Source organism: Heloderma suspectum, chromosome 2 (genome assembly GCF_057233095.1).
Source record: "Heloderma suspectum isolate Gila_16-S chromosome 2, 16-S_ref, whole genome shotgun sequence".
In the NCBI taxonomy this organism is placed as follows: Eukaryota; Metazoa; Chordata; class Lepidosauria; order Squamata; family Helodermatidae; genus Heloderma; species Heloderma suspectum.
The window spans coordinates 265,737,692-265,760,711 of record NC_139459.1 but is presented as its reverse complement, the minus strand read 5'-3'; the positions used below and the strand labels follow the sequence as shown (position 1 = coordinate 265,760,711).

Genomic DNA, 23,020 nt, shown 5'->3' with positions numbered 1-23,020 from the left:
AAAGAATAGATTGTTCTAAAGTAGACATTCTTAAGACGACAGCACCCACCCAATGAAGTGAAGGAACAGATTGACAAGATCAAACAGTGCCCAGGAGTCACCTACCGGAGGATTGGCCTAGAAGAAAAAGTGATAAATACTACTTACTGTCATCAGCTTCCATCTAAAACCAATAATCAGTTATCCCTTCTGATACTGGCCAATTACACTTCTCTTACGCAGGTCCTGGGTGTTAGGCCTGTTCTCCCTTATGGACACCCCTTATAATCTAGAATACCTTACCTGCATAACTTGGATCACCTAACAAATACATAAAACCAGGGATTATCCCCTGCAACAAACCCAGATGCCAACTCTGTCCCGTATCTACTCAGGCAACATTGTTACAAGACTCAACAACATCACCCATACCACCCATTCACTTGCTCATTTACCAATGTGACATATGTTATCACTTGGCAACAACTTCCTGCCACTTTCTATGCAGGAAAATCATCTATGCAAAAGAATTGGGACACTATGATCCTGAACGAAATAGCTAAAGTTGAATTTATTAGCAGTTTTGATTTCTTTTAAGTCTTAATTGAGACCAGAGATTTATCTCCTGCTACAGGTGTTAAGTTAAAGGGATTCTATGTATATCTGCCAACTGAGGATAGCAGTTTATTTATCTGATGAAATGGACTGTGGGCCACGAAAACGTATGCCATAATAAATTAGTTCTTTCTTGGTTTTGCTGCAACAGACTAACATAGCTATCTCTCTGCAACATGCCCCCTGGTTTCCCATATAATTAGGAATTTTCATAGTCTTTTGTTGAGCTAAGAATGCATGTCTGCTTGCACGTGTTTAGAGCAGTGTTGTTATGTCACTCTGCCTCAACCCAGGTTCGCACCCCAAGACTGTGGACTCATTACAGGGTTAGCATAATGTAGCCTCAGCACTTTCTCCCTACTCTCCCAAGCTTCAATATGGGAATAATACTGGACTGCATTGTAGGATTGGCATTATAAGCCACTCTCTCTCAGCATCAGCCTCCACATATCAGGTTAAATAGCAATAAAATTGAAGATGCCATAACCACTCTTAGTTTCCCCTTTCTTCTTACACCTCCCCCCAAAATGGGCACATCTCTCAGCTTCACCTTTTCATGTCTTGAAAATGGGGATAATCATATACAACAGTTTATTTCTCCCGTACTACTACAGGAAACTTTTGCATGACAATCTTTAAATTAAAAAAAAAAAACTCAACCAGTTCACATATTTCCCACACAAAAAGGCCTGCGTTTGAAATAGCACAAGCTTCTCTCTTTGGTTGTATTGGTGGGGGGAAGGACAGGGTACTGCTAAATCCTTGAAACGATAAAATCCTGGATCTTGATAAGCAGCTGTCATTCTTACCACTCCGACGACAGAGAGTGGGTTACATAATCAATGTTAGTCCAACTTAAGTCCCATTCATGTCAATGGGTCTACTCTAAGTAGGAGTAACGTTGCATAGGCTTCCAAAATAACCAGGAGATCCATTCTGCTAACAAAACAGCTCTCGCTCTATGGATGTTTCCCATTCCTCAGGCCATGAGTTCGTGCACGTCTTCACTTGGAAAGTTGGGCTGCAATAGTCCCACAGCTCCAGCTGGCTGGGGATTGGAGGACTTTTTCCCCGTCAAAACATGCACGGCTTCACGCCCTGGGAGCCTGCACCGTGTGCGCGGTTTAGCCAATAAAAAGGGGCTGACGTAAGAAATGGGGGAGGAGCCTGCTTGGGCGTCTTCCCGCCAAATGCTTTGCCGTAAAGAAGTCCGCGAAAGCTGGAGGGAATGCGGAGCGTGGCTTGCGCGGGGACTACGACGACGGGGGCGTCTAATTCCCGCGCAGTGCGAGTGAGCAGCGGTGGACGCCCGGGGCTCGTGCAGAGTCGCTGATGGCTCAGCAGTTTCAGGTGCTGAGGTGCTATTCCTGTCACATCTTCCAAGTCCAGCAGGTGAGGCGATATGGGGCGAAGCTGTAGTTTCTTGGGGGATTGGCTTTTGGAGCCAGAGGTGGGGAGGAGGAAGAGGAAAAAGCAGCAGCTGCTGCTCTCTGTCTTGTTATTCTCATGAGGGCTAGAAGCAGAGCCTGACCTAGACTGAGGCGGTGAAATGTCACCGTGAGTGGCTTTGAGGGGTAGCAGAAATACTTCATCCAGACGTTAATACTAATACTAATAATAATAGGCACTGGTGCTGTTCCTATGTAATAAAGGAATAAGGAATATTGGCTCTTTAGAAGGCATCCATTATTTCTGTAGGGCTCTGAAGCTTTTGAACACATGGGCAGCTGCTCTTCAAAACAGCAACACCAAGGGCTACTGGGATCCCTGCTCAGCATCCCAGTGCCCTAGGAAAACAAATCTGAACCAGGATTTGCTGGAATTTAGATTGTAGTCCTCCAGCCTGTTTTTCAGAAATGGGGCTGAGTTACGGAGGAGGAAAAAGGGCCTTTAAGCAGCTTTGTAAATACGCTCACAGAAATTACGAGTCTGACAAAAAAAAAAAAATGTTATGAGCCTATTCTGGCCTGGAAGAGGAAGGGATGAGGAGTTCTGTCCCTCCTCCAACAGCCCACTGTGTTTCTGTGCTGGGTGAGAAGGAGGGGACTTCCTGCTTGGTTTCTCTGCTGGGTGAGAAGATGGATGGAGTGCTCTGTTTATCTTCTTGTAACCCACCCACTCACCTGGCATGGAATTCTTTGTTCCTAGTGGTGACCAGGTGAGTCCATAGAGGGCTGTCTTTGAGCATGTGTGGCATGCTTTTCATTTCTGCATAAATGCAGTTGACAGCCCTGGTATGTCTGAGATTAGTAGGTTAGTCTTCAAGCAAGACTAACCTACTAATCTCAGACATACCAGGGCTGTCAACTTCCTGGCATATAGAAGGGGAAGAAATGCAAGCAGTGACAGATTTTACTTTCTTGGGCTCCAAGATCACCGCAGACGGTGACTGTAGCCATGAAATTAAAAGACGCTTGCTCCTTGGGAGGAAAGCTATGGCCAACCTAGACAGCATAGTAAGAAGCAGAGACATCACCTTGCCGACAAAGGTCCGTCTAATCAAAGCTATGGTTTTCCCAGTAGTAATGTATGGCTGTGAGAGCTGGACTATAAGGAAGGCTGAGCGCCGAAGAATTGATGCTTTCGAACTGTGGTGCTGGAGAAGACTCTTACGAGTCCCCTGGACTGCAAGGAGGTCAAATCAGTCCATCCTAAAGGAAATCAACCCTGAGTGCTCATTGGAAGGACAGATAATGAAGCTGAAGCTCCAATATTTTGGCCACCTAATGCGAAGAGAAAACTCCCTGGAAAAGACCCTGATGCTGGGAAAGACTGAAGGCAAAAGGAGAAGGGGACGGCAGAGGATGAGATGGCTAGATAGCATCACGGATGCAATGAATATGAACTTGAGCACGCTCCGGGAGAGAGCGCAGGACAGGAAGGCCTGGCATGCTATGGTCCATGGGGTCACGAAGAGTCGGACACGACTGAACGACTGAACAACAACTTCAAGCAAGTTTAAGCCCCGTCACCTTAGACTAGAAGTAAATAAAGGGACTTGTTTCTTGACAAGTTGCACCCTAGCCAAGTGAAGTACAGCAAACAGTGCCAACTATTGCAGATGTCAAAAGTAACTTTAGATGAATGTGAAAATTCTGATCCATGATGAAACTTAGGTCATGTGCAGCTTCTTCCTAGACTCTGAAACTAAGGCTTAGTTCAGACAGTTGGACCCATAGTACTGTCCTTTGTGTGGTGGGTCCTAGGCCAGGACTTCAGGAGTGTTAGAAATAACACCTCTATGAGCCACGTAGTTGTATATACAAATATATACACTATGTGGACAATTTATAGACTGTATAAATTTATGGTGACTGTAGCCATGAAATTAAAAGACGCTTGCTCCTTGGGAGGAAAGCTATGGCAAACCTAGACAGCATAGTAAGAAGCAGAGACATCACCTTGCCGACAAAGGTCCGTCTAGTCAAAGCTATGGTTTTCCCAGTAGCAACGTATGGCTGTGAGAGCTGGACTATAAGGAAGGCTGAGCGCCAAAGAATTGATGCTTTCGAACTGTGGTGCTGGAGAAGACTCTTACGAGTCCCCTGGACTGCAAGGAGGTCAAATCAGTCAATCCTAAAGGAAATCAACCCTGAGTGCTCATTGGAAGGACAGAAGCTGAAGCTCAAATGTTTTGGCCACCTAATGCGAAGAGAAAACTCTGGAAAAGACCCTGATGCTGGGAAAAACTGAAGGCAAAAGGAGAAGGGGACGGCAGAGGATGAGATGGCTAGGTAGCATCACTGATGCAATGAATATGGACTTGAGCACGCTCCTGGAGAGAGCGCAGGACAGGAAGGCCTGGCGTGCTATGGTCCATGGGGTCACGAAGAGTCGGACACAACTGAACAACAACAAAATGCACAATTTACCCAATCTGCATGATTCTTCTACCACTTGGGCAGGAGAAGAGTCATACTTACTGGACAAAGGATCTCACATACACAATGTACATATGACTTCCCTGGTTCATGCAAGTTGGTATTTAGGTGGTGCCTAGTGTGCATGCTCCCAAACTCTTCGTCTGACCAGTGTGGCAAAAGGCTCGAGAATGAAGTGCCTGTCTCATTTCAACAAATCCTATAAGTGTGCAAAGCCCACATGATAGCAGATTGGAGGATCACCTCCCCCAACCCTCTCCTGATTTTTCAGGGTTAAAAAAGAGGGTATTATTCCATATGAAAATATGGAAAACTTGCTCTGTATGAACATCATGGGTGATCCTTGTTCCTTGCAAGCAAGTTTGAGATTCTTTAAGATTGTCTAGCATAGTTTATTTAGGAAGCATTAACAAAAATTTACTTTCTACCTCTTTTCTTTTTTCATCACTTAACTCTCCATCCCTGCTCTTAATAAAGTGTGTCAAGGTGGGGTTTGACTGTGTGCTTTTGATAACACAGGGATCGTTCCGTTGCATGTGAGACCACACTTCCATGCTACGTGCTTTGACCAAAAAGGGAAAACAGGCTAAATGTGGTCAGCAGTGACTGGGGCATTAGCAGGCAGGTTTGCACAACATGCTAAGCCACTCTGCGAATAAGCAATAGTGGGTTGGTTGTTCACAGACCAACCCATGGGACGCCTGACAGACAATCGGGCTTGCCATGGCCTCTTCTTCCCTCCTTCCCCCTCAGTCTTCCAGCCAGCTCTGGCATGTATCCCGGGTGCCTTTGTGACAGAACCCATCTTGTCTCCTCTTCTTGGCTCCCTCCCCACTCCGATCACCACCCCTTTTTGTTCCCCATCTTAAAAAAAAAAGTGCCTCAAAAATGTGTAAATGGGATCACAATTTTTTTTTTTGTCGGTCTTGCATGACTTAGGCTGTCTGATATGTGGAGCCTTGGCTAGTCAGTTTCCTTGCTTGTTTCTGCTGTCAAGGGAGTGGTGAAGTGGAGTGGATAAAATACAAGGAAATTGACAAGGCAAGGCTGCATGTAGGCTAATCTGCACACAGTTGCAAAGGACCAGGGAGAAAAAATAGGAAGAGAAAAGAGGGACCCAGTAGAGCAATTCAGAAGCACTGAAAATGAGGGGGGGGGGATGAAGTAAGTGCACCAAAAGGAGGGGGACAGTATCTCTCCCCCCCCCCCCCGGCAATGTGATCCTCTTGCTTTTAAGTGATGGACTGACACTTCTCAGTGTCCTCCACGCTTTCAGCACTTCCCTGAGTCTCCAGCTACTCAAGAAAGGGAGGTATTAACTCCCCCTGCCCTGCCCCAATGCTTTTCACTGCTCCTTTTTGGAGCAGTGACTGTGGAGCAGTTGTGCAGAGACCCCAGTTTTTGTTTTCCTTTCATGTAGCATACACTTTGGCATGAAACATCTTTAAATACATTATTCAGACAGTTTGCAGAATTCTGATCTTCTTGGTGCGGAATTCTAGTATAAGTGCAGAGTACACACAACTCTGACTGTAGTATTAGAGCTGATCTTGGGCCCCTTCATATACATCTTCAGCTGTCATTGAAAATTGGTGAACACTTAAATAAACATGGACAGTGAATGTGAAGATAACTGATAACTTATACATGTAATTCTGTCTTAGGTTAAAAAGAGTAAAAAATGGAGTTGCAAAATATGTGATGAAAAGCAGTCAATTCTGAAGGTAGGTACTGAGAGTTCCTTTATTCAGGTCAATACTGTCAGTCAGATAGGTTTTTATTAGAAGGATTATTTTTCCTTGGTGGCTCAACTTGCCATCCTATACATGCTTCGCTGGGAGTAAGTTCAATTGAGACCCTTAAAGGCAGCCTAAAAATAATTTAAAAAAAATAAAATTGGTGTGGGACTTACTTCTGAGTAGACATGTATAGTATTGTGGAGTTATACTTTTAGAAATCTCCCCCCCATTATCTTTTCCAAAACCGAAATAGTGGTGGAGAATTAGCTCCTCTCCTTAATTTGCAGTATGAATTTTCTCCGATAATTTGGAGAGGGGCACGTTAAAGGGAGGGGGGGCTAAGCAGTGGAATGTTTATTATTTATTATTACATTTCTGTACTGCCCAATAGCCAAAGCTGATTCTGTTATTTACAGTACATATTTAACTAGCAGATATTTTAGTATGTGATAATTATAAAAATTATAATCGAAATTGCAGGTTAATATAGTACTGAGGGAGAGCTACTATAAAACACGCCTTTGAAGAAAGAAGACAGCTCTACTATTCATTATTTCTGATAATTTGAGCAATGTTGTGGCTAAAGTATGTTAAGAACTAACTGGATAACATTCTTTGTCCAAGAATGGCAGAGATGTTGAGCCTTTTCCAGCTTGAGGGCCAAATTACAGAGAAGCTATTGGGGTGCCAAAGGCAAAAGGGATAGGACCAAAAATACCAGCATATTTTAGCTTAAAGCTCTTAATGCCCGTAACTAAGAGGCATTTCAACGTTTTAGAAAGGGGGAAAAACTGCACAAAAACTGAGAAACAAGGAAATGATTGGTGTCAGGATAGGGGAAAGTGGGTGGAGCCAATAGGAGATATTGCCAAATTGGGGACTTCAGGCCTGCATTCCTCCAGTATAAAGTTGTAATCAAACCTAAACTGCACATTTAAAAACAAAAGCAAGAAGTTGTATGCATTTTAGATTGACAAGAAATAGAATATGATCTCAAAAGAATGTCCCTGGAACAAGGGCCACTTATATGTCATTATGATACTGTTCATTTGCCAAGATAGCATTAAAGAACTGTGGAGGGAATAGTTTTAATGAAACTTCCACTTTTTTAGGTTTTTGGCGAGGGTTCTGGATCTGATTGCAGGCGCCATGTGCAAAAACTAAACTTGCTGCAAGGCGACGTAGAACAGGCACCTGCGAACTTCCCTGGGTATGGTATTAACTGTTTACTGTTCTTTTATGTGTCTTATAAATTAAACATAATGTATTTTAATTTAAAATGTGCAGCCACTCTACATCATTTTTGTAGCGCAATGATTTAATGTAATGATGCAGCTCTGACTTAGTTAATTCCAATATATATTGGCAAACTTATCCATATTCCTTGTAGCATCTAGAGGAAAGAGCAGAAAACTGACACTGAGAAAGCTTTGTTTAGCTTCTATGGAAGTAGGTTCAACATCTGATAATAAGTCTCTGTTCCTGCAGACAAATAATTCCTTTGTGCTGGAGGAGTGAAACTGTTGACTAGCATTCTGGATGTTCCTTTAGGCCAGCACCCTAAACTCATTTGTTTGCAGCAAGGAAGTTCTGTTGAAATTAGAGGCAGTGTCTTGTCTAGCACAATTTATGCACACCATCTCAATGTGAACACTTTTTATTACATGTATCAAACAGATTTCCTTTGTTTCCCTCGTTAAAAACACAAGCCCAATAGTTGGATTTTCCAGATGTTCAGTGTGTGTATTAGTCTTCTGTTTCCTAATTTGAACTCATTTATTTTACCTGCTCCTCACCTGATTCTTTGCAGCTGATGCTCACCTTTCAATGCATGGGTGGACACAAAACACACACACAATTATATAGCTGTTAAACTTTGAATACATTGATTTGTGTTTAGATGTGTAGAAGAACCAATAGAGAGAGGTGATGAAAACGTAGTGCTTAACTTGGAAGAGAAATTGGGCTGGCAGGTAAGCCCCTTTGGATTATGTAAATAACATTTCAAAGCCAAAAGTGAAGACAGCCTGTCATAAGCCTTTGCTAGCTGGGGAATCCTGGAAGTTGTAACACATTTTTTCTGCCTAAACATGCATAGGATTGCACCCTAAATCAAGTAAAGGGGATGATGAGAGCTTAGTGGACAGCATTCTAACTTACTTTGAAAATTTAAGGGACTGTGTAGGAACTGAGCCTATGAGTGGGCAGTTGGTGTGCATTCAGCTGGGAGGAAGATCTCCTGGATACTCAGGTCTCAGGATATATCTATATGCAATTACTTAATGAACTAAATTATCCATTTGTTTAGTTAAGTAAGGACCATATTCCCATCTGACATTGGGCAACCTTTGTTTCTGCTGAAGCAAATTGCATATAAACAGGCTCGTGTATAGGTCATGGTTCCACAAGAGCACAGAAAAAGAGTGGAATGTGGCCAAAAAATTAACCTCTCTGAAAATACCTACTGTCACTTCTAGCCCTTAGGGTATGAAGATAGGCTTGAATGCATTCAGGCAGCACCTGTTGAAATCTTGGAATGAGCAGAGTGCTGAGTAAGATATTCAGCAAAACCAGAATAAGTTTATTTATATAATTTATACATGTCACAGAATTTGGCTTTTCTTGGCACAGAACTTTGGATTACCTGGATACAGACCTTTAGTAGTAATAACAACAACACGCAGCCCTACATATTCAGGTTTCTCACTATTATGAAAACAGATTATTAAAGCAACAGAACAGTTATTCTAACGTTTAGAGGTAGTCATAGCTCTCTGAAACATTCCATAATTTTACAACAGAAAAATGTAGATTTGGTCAGCCGCTGGACTAAATATCTGGATGAAACGTGTGATGAGCAAGAGAATGAAGACACAGGGGAAGTAATGGTGTCTACAGAAAAGCAGACCTACTGTTCCAAGAGAAATGTGGTGGAACATTCAAGGTAGTATGTAGTTTCCTATAATTTCTATGTAGTAACTAATGGTGTGCTTTTTGGTGAATGTGTCAGAAGAATGCTAGTATATTGGAATAACAAAACTAATCTAAGAGTTACTTTTTTCCCTCCATGGTGTTCTGCGTGAATTGACTGGCCTCTCTTTGATATTTGTTGTGCCTGCTAGGAAGCATAAGAAGGCCAGGTTATACACTAGTGATGCCTGGAGGTCTGAGGAAATGAGAGTTCCTGGATTTGCAAAGGATGTCAAAAGTTCTGAGGTATTGTTTTTCCTAGGAGGGCAAGTACTTCATATTTTGTAGTAGTATGGGCCCCCTTCATGTATTTTTAATGTCATAAGAACCAGTCTGCATAACTAGCATAGCTCTGTTCAAAGTACCCTGCCAAATGAAGAGCTTAAATTATCCAACCACAAAGGCAGCACTAAAATGTGCCTTTGGAATAGATTTTCAAGATACTCCACAGGGCACATTTTAGTGTTCAGACATAACCCAAGTCTGTTACCTCTCTTCTACAAATCAGCTATAGCATGCTCCGTGCCAGTGTGTTACTTAACCTTCATAGGCCCACTACCGTGGTATCCAGACAGCATAAGGGTGCAATCCTATGCATGTTTAGACAGAAAGAAGTCCTACCACTCCCAGCATTCCTCTAGCCAGACATGCTGACTGCAGCATGCTGGGAATTACAGGGCTTCTTTCTGTCTAAACATGCATAGGGTTGCACCCAGAGAGTCTCTACTCCACGACTAACACCTTTCTCACCATAGTTAGCATCCGTCTGTATGGGATGCAGCGCTGACCTTACTATGGAAGAGTTGAATTAATCAGCTTAATAGAAGCACCACACTTGACTTCAGTATTTTATGAAGATATTTTTGTTCTGTCTTGATTTTAACTTTGGTAAGTATGACTAGTAAAATCTATATTAAATGTCTAACCTGCTTTTGTTAATACCAGTGGCCTGTAGATTAGATCTAGGTTCACTGTGGGTTAACTTGGTAGCTGATTACCCTTGCTGCTAAAAAATATTGTGGAAAAGAGTCCTGTCGGTGAATAGGACAGGCTGACATATTTGGTCATCTGAACTCAGAACCACCATTTGTGGCTGCATGTTGGTGCCTGTTATTTATGTGCGGAACGGTTGAGCACCTTCCTATCAGCCCTTCATCTTCTAACAGATCAACCCATGCAATCCAGATCAGTGTGTTAAACATCCAGAGAGCAAGAACAAAGTGTGCTGCAGTGCAAAAAACCTCCAGGTGTATTAGGATAAATGAAAAGCAAGAAAAGGTCTCAGGATTATACCCATTTGTAGTCTGGCATGGCTGATTATTTCCTGTATTTTATTATAGAACAGAAGAAATTCAGACACGATGGGTATAAAAAGCTGTGGACAGGCAACATGTAAAAGTATGACGATGCCTGCTGTTGAAGAGCACGTGGTACACAGAGAGAACAAAGATCCAGGGACAAGAGGTGCTGGACTTTCCAAATGGGGGAAATTCCTTTTATCTGGTAAGAGTTGTAATAGTGGTACCACAACTGTTATGACGCAAGAGAGGCAGGGGATGCTAGTCCAAACACCTGCTGCAGGTGCAAGCGATAAGAGGACAGCCACCTCCTTCAATATCAGTTGTAACTGGCATCATACAACACAGCAGAGTGGATCCATCCCATCTGATAGCGTGCACCAGGATTCCATCACTGATGATAGCACAGTAGCCAATATACCTATGGGAAGAAGCAAACATGCTTCAGCTCTGGCTAGTGCTCATCATCTTCAAGAAAGAGTGCCTGAACAGTCTATCTCCCTTCCTCTGGCAAGTCCTCTTGCTATCTCTAATTCAAAAAAGCTGTACAGAAACCTTTTTTCTACAGGAGATGATTTTGACGATTATATTTAAAGCTCTACTTCTTCTCACAGCTGGGTTGTAGAAGAATCTTTGTTAAATACTGTGACCTGTCTTTAAGCTTACCTTGTGATATAAGTTGTATAATAATAAAAGGGGGTTGTACTGAAGTGCTGCTGTTGTCTGGGCATGGAATATATGATGTAGTTTGCCATTTATGGGGGAAGGTGGAGTGTGTCTCTGAGACGGACAAAGCAGCAATACAATACACTAAATGGCCAATGTTTAGTCCTACTGTACTTGCTATAGGCCATTTCTAGGTTTGCTAAATCTCAAATTGTTTGTGGTTTGGGGTTTTCCCTCGTACAAAAGCAAATAATCTACTCCTTGCCCCTATTTTCTTTAAATTAGTCATAGTCAGTGGGGTAAACGGGGGTGCTGGCTCTGGAGCTGTTGAAACTGCCCTCCTCAACTGGAATGCACTCCCTCTGGAGTTATGAGTGGTCCCCATTCTCTCTGTGTTTCAGAAGGGAGTCAATACCTCCTTTTAACTTGGCTTTTTAAATCATTGTTACAGGTTTTAATCTCTTCCTATGAATGTACTTGATTACGGTTTTTATGTTTTGAATGTTTTGTAACCTGTGTTGGTTGATCCCAGAAGATAATACACTAACTAGATTCCTGATCATCTAAGCCCAGCTGTAGCAAAGCGACTAGTGTCACTGCATGAAGAAAGTCAGTGCTTCTTTTTGCCCTCTACTCATGATTAGGGCAGCTTTATCCAAAGAGGGGAGCTGTGGTCATTATAATCCATGACCTTGCATGCAAAACTGCATATGGGCTAAGTACAGTAACTGACTATAGAAGATATCAGATACTTTCAGATTTGTGAAAGCAAAATACCTTTGAGCTGAGTTCTAAAACCTGTACTTTTACTGCAAAGTTCACAGCACACTTATTACCCTTGAAGATAAATAACACACCAGCTGGCACAACTTCCCCTGTAGTTTTGCCCATTATGTAAATATTAGCACTTACCATGTACCTTACTTGGAGTATGACAAAGCAGATAATGCAGTAGTGTAAGTTGGAAAAGTTAGTATGAACCTTTATTCTTAAAGTATGAACTGAATATGGAAATACAGTCAGCTTGTTGCAGTGAGAGGGAGAAAGATATATAAAAAGTAGGCTACATAGAAGAAGCAACTTTAACTTCTTTTTTTTTAGAATTATGAGTTGTGCAGATGCTATTTTGAAGCTGATGAGTGCTTGGCATACTGGATAGTATCCAGCGCTGCTCCGATGTCATAGTTCTTGGAATGCAACAGATGAGTGAGCCAGCCTCCTTCATCAGAAAATCCCATAGACAGCATCTGGGACAAGGATTCAATCAGACGGGGGTCTGCTTCTGTAAATATATAGAATTTGAATCTGTTATGCCCTTGTCTAGAAAGAACTGTAGGCAAAGGGGCTCCCTATGCAACTCCACAGCTGGAGTGACCATTTACTGGCTGTCCAGGGCTACTTCTTCTTCTAGAAGAAAGCTATTCACATAATACCGTGTGGGCAGTTGCCTATACCCAAGATTACTACACTCTACAAAATCTGACTCTTACAAGCTCTATAAGGAAAGGTGGCAGAATGGTCCAAACGCTGAGGCAGACATTAGGCAACGGTCCTTCCCGTTCTGATGGGTAGAAACAGATTTCTTACCTAACAACGGTATTAACAAAACTCCATTCTGCAGTGGGCTTGGCAACAAGTGCTGCTTGTTACCAAAGCCATGGACAGCTTGGGACTTGACTACCTTCTACAATATGAGTCCACACAAACTTTATGATCTTCATGACGGGCCTCTTTACAAGTCACCTACACTTAAGTACCCTATATATGAAATGTACCTGGCACCAACTTTGTTGTCTTCCCAGCACCAGACAAAGACTTATTTGCCTAGTCAGCTTTCTCCAACCTGGCACCCTCCAGATGTTTTGGACTACAGGCCCCATCAGCCTCCGCTAGCATGACCGATGGTTAGTGACAATGGGAGTGGTAGTCTAAAACATCTGGAGGGCACTAAGTTAGGGAAGGCTGGCCTAGGTATTCAACATGTAAAACAGCCTTGGCTGTCATGGCAGAATTGTGTGCAGCCTTCCAAGCGCTTCCTACCTGGTGGAAGATGAGGGTAAAGGGCAGCCTCTCGCAATCCTGTTGGTCCAGTGTTAGCAGGAGCTTCAGTTGGATTCAGAGAGCTTGGACTGTCTGTCTCTGGTATTTGTAAGGACTGCAGTTCACCAGTTGAAGGATCTACTTCCTTTGGAGATAAATGGGTCCAGTCCTCATCTCCTGCTGAACTACTACTGGATTCACCTGGCTCCTGGGAGTGCACAAATATACAATGTACTAGTTAACAAAGTGGCACCTAATGAAATTGTTTACTTGAATCATGCACAGTTACAGCCAGTAGTGTTCGGTAACTTTTCAGCCTCCCAGTACAAAGGTGAGGGAAGCAGAGAACCTTAAGCAGTATATACCACAGCAGATGTGGTCAATCCTAGCAGCATGCATTAGATACCCAAGAAAACACTTCAGATGCAATATTAGCAGCCACATTTTAGCTGCATACATATAAACAATTAAAACAGGAACCTTACTATACATGGTGATGTATGCGTTTAATCACACTTCATTTCTTTGGAAGATTTATCAGGAGTCTTCTGCTCACTTATAGGCTCTAACTATTTTAAATATATCCATCATGTGTTTCTAGTCGTGTAATGTTTTGGCTTCAGCAAAACTATGCCTATGCAAGGCCTAGTATGAAAAGCTTAAGAGCAGTAAAACAAAGCATGCTTTGCTAATAAATTAGAGTTCATAGAATCATAGAATAGTAGGGTTGGAAGGGGCCCACACGGCCCTCGAGTCCAACCCCCTGCTCAATGCAGGAATCCAAGTCAAGAGTTGTTTGAATAAGCTATTCCATTTTCCCTCTCAAACATTACCAGTATTCAACACCATTTCTAAAGTTACTACTCTCTTGCATATTAAAACAAAAGCTTGTGTAACAAAACATTAGTACAAAGAAGCTTCTGTATTAGTCTTAGTGACCGGCGTAAGCTGAACAACGCATATATCATTACACCACTGGATGCACATTCAGAACTGGCAGTTCTTGTACCTGTGACAAAAGGCTGTCCTCTTCCATCTGTGTAGGGGGAGAATATACCATCATCTCCTGCATCTGGTCTGTAAGAGCATCTCCAGCATCTGAAGCTGGTTCATCTTTGGTTCTTCCTTCTGGCTTGGTCTGGTCACCAGAGCTGCTAGGTTTGGAACTGCTCGTCTCAGAGCTAGGTTGTGTGGGTGACACTTTACTTCTTTGACCCTCATGTTCCACATCAATATCAACTTCAATGCCTAGAAAAGCAGTATGAGAGGTGGAAGTTGGTGGCCACTTTTAAAGATGTATAAATTTCTGTTTACAGGTTCTCATTCCTAGGGACTTGAGTATAGACTGCTTGGATGTGTTTTTCTATTCTATGTTTTTTTTTAATTCATGGCTTCTGATTTTATTGTATAACTGATGGTTATAGCCTAATTTATATTTGCACTATAGTTTTAGCATTGTAAACCACCTGGATATGTTAAACATGAAAGGTGGCATAAAAGTATTTTAAATAAATGGTTTGCCATGCTGAACATCGGACAAAAGTAGCTCTCCCATAACCTTGTCAAGGACCTAGGGGTAGAAACTATGTGTTCCCACTCAGCAATCATTTGGGAAAATGTGAAAAAGGATACCTTGTTTACATAAGAGTTGGATAACACTACAGATTAGCTGACGTGTTTGGCATGTATCCTGCTTGAAGTGGATTGTAGCTTGCAGTGTCACCTTCTTTCTCATACCCCACATTGCTCTGTAGGAGCTTCCAGTATTTATAACCTTCCTTTGCATAGTATAGTCATAGCATATTTGAAGTACTGTCAGTTTATCATGCAAAGGATGCACCAATTAAAATAGGTGAGTAGAAGCCCACTTTTGCCTTCACTACACTATCACTGGTTTATGACAATACTAGTATTTGAGAAGACGAGTCATAGATGGAACATTATTTCTAGGATGTAAAAAGCCTAACCACAGAAATATTACTATAACATTACTGCAAGTAGTACTTATCCCTTTACCAGAGGGGGAGAGCAACTAAAGAGCAGCCCTGCTGATCAAACCATGAAAAGTTCATCTAGTCTACCAAATGCTTCTGGGAAGCCCATAATAAGCAGAGCACGAAGACAATAGCCAAGTACAAGCAACAGCTTACCAAGTGGACTCAGGAGTGCAGCAACACTTTCTCCAACATTCTTCAGAAAGGTGACATTGGGATCCTGAGACTGATTGCTAGAGGCTTCTTCTAGAAAGGAAAAAAAAATAAAAAATAAGAGGGAAAGTAAAGTTCAAGGCAAGTATTCATGCACACCTTGCTTCTTAATTATAATTCAGTGGAGCATTCCTTAGATGAGATCTTAAACACATTAAAAGCAAGTTCTTTTGAAACCATGCCATTTCCAAGCAATGCGCTTAGAACGATGCCAGGATGTCATTCTCGTTTATTTTCCATTTGCAACCAGCATCCTAGTTATCAGAAACCTAAACTCTTACCTTGCTCAGGAGCAGCATTCTGCAGAGTGGTACTAGCTTGTGCCTGGCCAGAGTTTTGGCACTGGCGAGCAGGACATGATTGTCCCCAGGCCTGCAGCCATGCAAGGGGTGTAACACCATGTTTCATCTTACGAAGCCAACGACCTCGTGGAAGCCACTAAAGAGTAAAAGAAATATGTTGCAAGATGGCTGTTGCTTTAAAATAGCTGCAGTTTGTCTTCGGCAAGATCATTACAGCCACCTTTCTACAGCTGCCTTTTCCTCATAATACTCGCCTCAAGTGGGTGGAACAGTGGACTTGGAAACATGATCATGTTGTGTTCCTTATGAGTACCTTTTCCCTCACAAGTACTGCACAGGTCATAGTCTGGACAAACCGTGCATTTGAACCTGGCACCCACAACTGGGCCATCACAGCCATCGCAGATCACATTGGGATGCACCACATTTGGAGGACGCTCCTGGCTGCAGGACTGGCGGTGCAGATGTTCACGTTTAAGTTCCTTTTTCTCTGAAGGACACAAATATAAATTGTTGCTCAACTACTGCCAGCACTGAATACTCAGTATTAAATTATTCCAAGTAGGAAGACGAGACGAGACAATAGTAAAAGGACAGCATACAATGGAAGACTACATGACTTGGATTCCTGCACTGAGCAGGGGGTTGGACTCGATGGTCTTGTAGGCCCCTTCCAACCCTACTATTCTATGATTCTATGTTTTATCTCGCCTCATCCTCACTCCTGTCTTTGTTTTGCTTCAGAAGCGAGCTAAATGACTTCTCATAATAGCCTTTAGAGAAGTTAGAGCTGAGGTATAGATCAGCAATGTAGTCAGACACGACTGAACAACAACAAAAAATTAACAGACATTTATCATTATAACTTTAGTTTTGTTTACTAAATGTATGTTATGATAGTTTCATGTACTGTATAAAAATCAGGGAAGTTTTTCCCAATAGCAAAAAGTAAGTAAATATTTAATTAGGGTCAAATATCCAATGAAGTGGACTTGCAATGCAATCTTATGCATATCTATTCAAAAGCAAGTCCTGTTGAGTTCAATGGGGCATATTCCCAGGTAAATAGGTACAGGACTGCAACCTTACAGAGCAATCCTGGGGGGGTCTATGGAGGTCCTGGGCAGATGGAACTGCCACTTCCTAGGTCCTGTCAGCTCATGTTAGCCAAGGCAGAAGGGAGAGGAGGCCTTTTCTCCCCACCCCACCCATTGTTTCCAAAGGGAGGACATTTACTACATCAGCTCTTGGGCTGGTGTACTTTCCAAGTCCATTATGGGCATATCAGCAGAACAAGGAGGTCTAGGATCCTGTGGATCTCCAGTTATTGTGACATCCCCAAACTTCCCCATTTTCAACACCACTAGCGGGACATCCATAGCGCCAGGGAGGGCCTCTGTGAGCAGACCTTCCTCTCTGCAGGGACAGTCATGGTTTTGATTATAATTACATCTAAATACATCAAAGTTTTATGCATTAATTTCCAAAACTTGTGTGTTTTAAAGTGCTGGACTATGCTTAATAGCAAAAATTAAACATTTGCTTAAGTAAGACATTCTGGAAAAGATGACTGAAGCATCATTTTCTTAAAGTTGTCAGCCCTGCTTACATAGGATATGTTTTTTCTGAGTAACCATAGCTTTCTTTTTCTATCAAGTCAGACCTGCAAACTAATTTTCAATTGGCAGGATTTCTCTTCAAATGTCAGCCTTAGTACAGTTTCTACCAGTAGACAAAGGATCCATTAATTCCAGTTAGTGGCAGAGACAGATTTGCTTGACTGCTGGCTTTTGCGTATTCCAAAGCAGAGCAGCCACTGCTTCACTTTCACAGAATGGCTTACTGCATCCCAAGATATATATATTGCACATCAGGCAGAGTCTATCCTACTTAGTCTGCAAAACACTCCTCCATTCCATCTTAAGACTTAACGGCAGACTCGGGCTTCTCTCATAGGTAGCAACATTCCTCTCTTCTCCCCTGCTCCCTACTTTTTGCTTTAACATCCAACCTGAGTTCTGATGAACTCAAGAGCCTATATACCAGGGATGGGCAACTTGTGGCCCTCCAGATGTTTTGGCCTACAACTCCCATCAGCCTTTGCTAGCATAGCCAATGGTGATGGATTATGGGAGTTGTGGCCCTCCAGATATTTTGACCTACAAGTTGCCCAACCCCTGCTGTACAGTATTTTGTGATTTTTGGTTGGTCCAAATAAAAGGTTTGGAGAGGTGGGTTTACATTTCCAGTATGGAACTTTATCACCAGACAGACTTCTATAAGAGCATACTGCTGGGCAAAGTACACATAGTGCAAAGGTAGAATTAGCAAATGATAGCTGTGGTAGGAATTGTACCTGTAATAACGATAAACACAGGGTTACACAAACTAGTCCTATGCCCAGTCTTCAGATTTAAGCATGTGTAAGACATAGATGTTCAGAGATTGGATATAAACATTATTTTTGATTTCAGATTTTAAAACCACTATTCTGATATTAAGGAAAGTTAGAAATGAATGCTACGACAAATACTAACAGAAGATTATAGAGGCTACTCGCCTTTGCCTATGAGCCTGGCAATATCTTGTTTCTTGCAGAAATCTAGCATGAAAATGCCAACACATGTCCAGTAGGACTCTCTGTTAGGGCCAATGTTTGGGTTTGCGTATATATAGTAGGACTTCCCTGCACGCTATCCTGAACTGCAGTCCCCTTCTTCCCCATTGCTACATAACAACTTAATATGAGGTATTTCAAAGCCCCTTGGGATTCAACATGGGGTGGAAAGGAGGACAACTTCAGGATAGTGGGAAAGAATACAAGATTGTATCATCTTTGGATCAGTAATATTGTTTCTTCTTACATTTCCTCAAAATGACACACTACTATAGTTTCTGAGGACAGGCAAAATTTTTCTTTGGCCTAGTTTCTGGGCTGTACCACTTCAGACTGCTGCTGCTGCATTGCAACTATACCTGCATTGCTAGCATTAGTTTAGTGCCTTATATTTAAACTGCAATGGCAAAAAAGCCACTCTTGTACTGGCCATGGAAGACTTCCCAGTTGCCAAGATTTTTGCCATTGCAATTTAAGTCCATATACACCACTGTTTGTAGCGTCCTTCAGTTTCTCTCCTTAACCTCAAGTTATCTTTCTTGCAGTGGCTATTCTTCTGGAGCTAGCTTCTGAAAGCAGTTTCTGAGATGTGAAGTGAAGGTTCATTCTTTTAGACCAATTCTAACTGCTCAGGCATAGTCAAGAATGCATTACAGCAAGGGTGGGCAGAAGGCAGATCTCCAGATTTTTGGACTTCAACTCCCAGCATTCCTGACCACTGGCCATGCCGGCAGGAAGTCCAACACATCTGGAGATCTGACTTCTGCCCACCCCTGCATTACAGCACAGCAGCTGCCAAAACTGATCAAGAGAACACCAAGCTGGCTCAAGAGAATCGAGGTTACCTTTAACATAAACACGAAAAATGCCATCTTTCGCACAGGGTAGGGCCAGCTTCAGTTCTTCATCACTGGAAAAAGCAACCATATCTCCATCTTCATCTGAAAGAAAACAATAACAACTCATTTTGACAGAAGGAATATACAGCCTTAGCCTGAAATTTCTGAAATAGTGTACCATTTAAGCAGCTATTAATAGGGCAGCAGAAAACATTGTGCTGAATCTTAACATGCTGTACGTGGGATATGCTGTGTGATTGAGTAGGCAATATTAGTATAGGGAATAGCTGTACAGCTTTATTCAGTCACTTAAATTAACATTTAAAGGTAAATAAACTTCAGAGTGCATGACATAACACTAGCTAGATAGTACTCAGATAAAATCAATGTAACCTTCCACTGAAAGAAGTATACAGGTACCAATCAAGTTATTTTTCTATCATGACAACAACAAAAGCTAATCTCTAGTAAATCTGTACTGAAGCTTTAAGAGGTGAATTATGCAAAACTATTAAAGAGAACTGTTACAGAAAGCAGCAATAGAATAGAGACTTTTTGTAAACTGCTTTTTAACATGAGAACTCCCCTCCATTTTTCATTTAATGGCGAGCTACATTCACAGGATTTCCATTTCAAGAGCACCACAAAAGCAGCTGGCATTGCCAGTTGTGCAAATAAGCCTATGCAAGTCAGCTGTGATCCTGAGGCAAAACTGAAAACAATACACATTAAGTGGCAAACGGGTGTAACAACAATTGGTATCTTTGCTTTCTGCTTTTCCAGATTAAGAGCAGACATTGCAAAGTTCCTTTCTGTAAACAACACTCAGATGTCAGCCTCTTAAACTGCGCAATGCACAATGCATCCCTCCCTGTCACATTCTTGAGAACGTTGATCCAAGAGTGACTTTTGTTTTGAAAGCTTCCACTGAAAAATGTGCAGGACTTACAGGGTTCATGTAACTCAGTAGAATCTGTTGCTACAATGTACAAGTGTTATTGTCTATGCGTAAGTGTACAAACATGCCAAAACAAACATTTACAGTTGGCTTGCAAGTCATCAATGCATAGAATCAAGCAATGACACTTATTCTAAATTAACTTATAAGTAAAAATGTGCAATTTGGGGCATGGGATTAATCACTAGTGAAGATCATCCAGGGAAATGTTCAGGTTTTCCCCAAATTGGTGCTCAGAAAGCTGCATGCTTTCCTATCTACACTAAACTATGCCTATGAACACCAGAAATGCATGGATGGGGCCAGCTGCATGCAACCTTTCTAGATTATCACCTTCCCTTCCAGGCAATGATCAGAAGGGAAGGTTGTAAACAATTGGGCTCACCTACACATTTCTTATATTAATATGCATGCTGCAGCAACATGAGACAAGAAGTATGAGTGAATGGGACCATAATTACAGCTGAAATACTTCGTGTGGATTCTTCTCCCTACCCCAACTCCTTCCTTTACTTGAATTGAAAATGTTACCTGTACTGGGGCTTAATAGGGCCTAGCCTGTAAGATGCATTAGTGCCAGGCCTCAACTCTGGAAGTTGTGAGCTGTGCCAAAGAGACAAGATTACCTCTGAACATGTGCAGAGTGCCTTTTCATATCAATGGCCACTGCCAGCCTCCACTAGCAAGCAAGGTTTCTAGACAAAGGTGTGTGGCTTCCAAGCAGACTTGAAGACAAAGTTCAAGAGACAGAACACTGGTTTAAGTGAATACGGAACTGGGGTGATAACTATTCAAGATTAGTTAGCACAGAATACCTTGCTAGTTTTGCCACTGTTTTTATGCACCTTTAACTGCTACATGATGCAGAAACACTTAACAGGCGAATGCTCCCCATTGCCCAACCACGTCAGAAAAGCCTACACCTGTTGAGCTGCTGCCTGTTACACAGCAACAGATGAACAGAGCCTTGGTCCTTAAAAAAAGAGTACCCCCAGACCTTGCATGAAAAAACTTAGATTTCCACTAGTTCACTAAAACAGAGACCCCTATTTCTGACTGTCATGAAGTACCTTGACCCACTGCCTGACAGGTGGCAATCCACCTGGTGAGGGTTTTCTTGATAAGTGATGGAAGGTTACAAGGTTGCTACCTATCAGGCTGCTGCTGTTCAAGGTATTGCTGCTGGAGAAAACCACTTTATTTTTTTTTCAAGGGGCGTGCGGACAATGCGACCCCTTTGCTACTGGGGCCGCACTCGCCGCTTTAAGCCGAGCTCTGCGTAACTCACCCTTATAGTACATCTGAAAGGCGCCCGTGGCGGCTGCGGCATTGCGAAGCAAGCCCTGGAAGAGCTCGGCGACCTTGTCCCGAATGGGCTGGTAGCGGGCGGGCCAGTCGAGGCCGAAGCGGCGGATCTCGCGGGTCGCCTCCTCCTTGCCCAGCAGGTAGGCCTTCACCGTCAGCGGAGCCATGGCGGCGGCTGGATCGAGTGGCGCAGCAAGAATTGGCTCGCGAAAGCGGGAGGCCGGCCTTGACCGCGACAACTGCAGCGCCTCCGCCGGACCGGCTCCTCTCGCTCTGCCTCGGGGCTGCCTGTCGCTTTGCAACCCGCCCCGGCGTCTTTATAGGCGGTGCTGCGGAGGAGGCGGGCCGCGGCTGGGAAAACCCCTGCCCAGGTTGGGGAGGAAGAAGGGGGAAATAGCAGCAGCGATGATGAATAAGCGGAGCGCGTGATGACTCGCCCCGCCTCCTGCACCGAAGGGCTGCTTCTAGAAGGGAGGGGGGAGGAGGGGGAGGAGGGGGGCAGAGCTCCTGAAGGGGGCTCTGGAGAGAGAGGGAGGGGTGGCCGGCCGCCGCCATTGCAACCCTATGGCTGCAATACGCCCTCCCCGCCCCAACGGGAATGAGCCTTTCTGTGCCCTCGTGTGGTTTGGAAGGAGCGGGGCTCTGTCAGCCGGGGGGGGGCGTGCGGGGGGCTTTTCGAGCCCGCACGTAAGCATGAGCCCGCGCTCTCTTATTTCCTGGCGCCCGGAAAACCCGCCGCGGGCTGGCATCGAAGTAAGCAGGCAGCCCGAGGACGGCTTCTGCAAAACCAGGGTGAACTCTGCCCCGGCAAGCCGCCTGGGCGGAGCTGCCTTCCGTGGCCCCGCCTGCTCCTCGGCGCCTGATGTCACCCCGGTTTGCTGACTCACTGCGTGGCAGTATGAGGCTGCACAGATTAAGTAGGCCCCGAAAAGTCTGATGGCTTTCCAGCCCAGGCAATGCTTAAGACGTTTGATCGAGGTCGTGGAGAAGTTTGCCATGGCCAGCAAACCCCTCGAGAGGCGTTGTGGGTTTTTTTTGCTGAACTGGAATCCGTTATGCCAGGAGCGGCCAGACTTCAGGCTTCTAGGATCTACTGTGTTTAATAGACCCTCAAGGCCCACCAGCTGGACTCGGGTGCAAAGTACGGGCTCAGGGCAGACATAAACCAACTAAAATTAAGGAACAGGGTGTCGCTGAGCACATGGCCCAGACCAAGTTTTTGTTGTCAGTATTAGAACTGAACTTGCAGTCCTTTCACTCAAAAATCTGTTCTCCCTGCTCCCCAAGCTTTCTTCATTTAAGCAGCCTACTTAACATGGGGAAAAATACTTCTGTTGTTGCTATTATTAAATAGCCGGGGGTTGTTATGCTGCAAGCCACCCAGAGAACTACCAGTAGATCCCAAACTACATTTTGCCCACCCCTGCATTAAACAAAACTGTGTCATGCTAACCCATTAAGTAGGCAGCTGGTTGGCCACTGTGCACAGGATGCTGGACTAGACAGGATTTTGGCCTGATCCAGTATGGCTCTTAAAGGATTATTGGTGATTCTCTTACTATAATAAACAATTATCCCTTGTTTAATGTTACAGTAGCAGTGTT

The 23,020-nt window shown here is 43.3% G+C and overlaps 2 protein-coding genes across 3 annotated transcripts; one reads left to right on the top strand and one right to left on the bottom strand.

Moving 5' to 3' along the window:
- The first annotated feature begins 1,791 nt into the window (after positions 1-1,791).
- Positions 1,792-11,908, top strand: MRNIP (MRN complex interacting protein). Its single transcript, XM_084839133.1, has 7 exons — positions 1,792-1,986; positions 6,140-6,199; positions 7,327-7,424; positions 8,115-8,187; positions 9,016-9,158; positions 9,337-9,430; positions 10,525-11,908. The coding sequence occupies exons 1-7, from the start codon at positions 1,927-1,929 to the stop codon at positions 11,074-11,076; spliced, it is 1,080 nt and encodes a 359-aa protein (XP_084695259.1). The 5' UTR covers positions 1,792-1,926; the 3' UTR covers positions 11,077-11,908.
- Positions 8,775-21,706, bottom strand: SQSTM1 (sequestosome 1). 2 transcript variants are annotated; one of them, XM_084839131.1, is made up of 9 exons: positions 21,400-21,706; positions 19,160-19,255; positions 15,952-16,187; positions 15,677-15,833; positions 15,339-15,428; positions 14,198-14,436; positions 13,189-13,396; positions 12,061-12,430; positions 8,775-10,903 (listed from the first exon to the last, which is right to left on the bottom strand). In XM_084839131.1, the coding sequence occupies exons 1-8, from the start codon at positions 21,581-21,583 to the stop codon at positions 12,270-12,272; spliced, it is 1,371 nt and encodes a 456-aa protein (XP_084695257.1). In that variant the 5' UTR covers positions 21,584-21,706; the 3' UTR covers positions 8,775-10,903; positions 12,061-12,269. The 2 variants fall into 2 exon arrangements, with proteins under 2 accessions (XP_084695257.1, XP_084695258.1); XM_084839132.1 differs by lacking the exon at positions 8,775-10,903 and having other exon boundaries at positions 12,106-12,430; positions 15,339-15,425.
- Between the last annotated feature and the right edge of the window lie 1,314 nt (positions 21,707-23,020).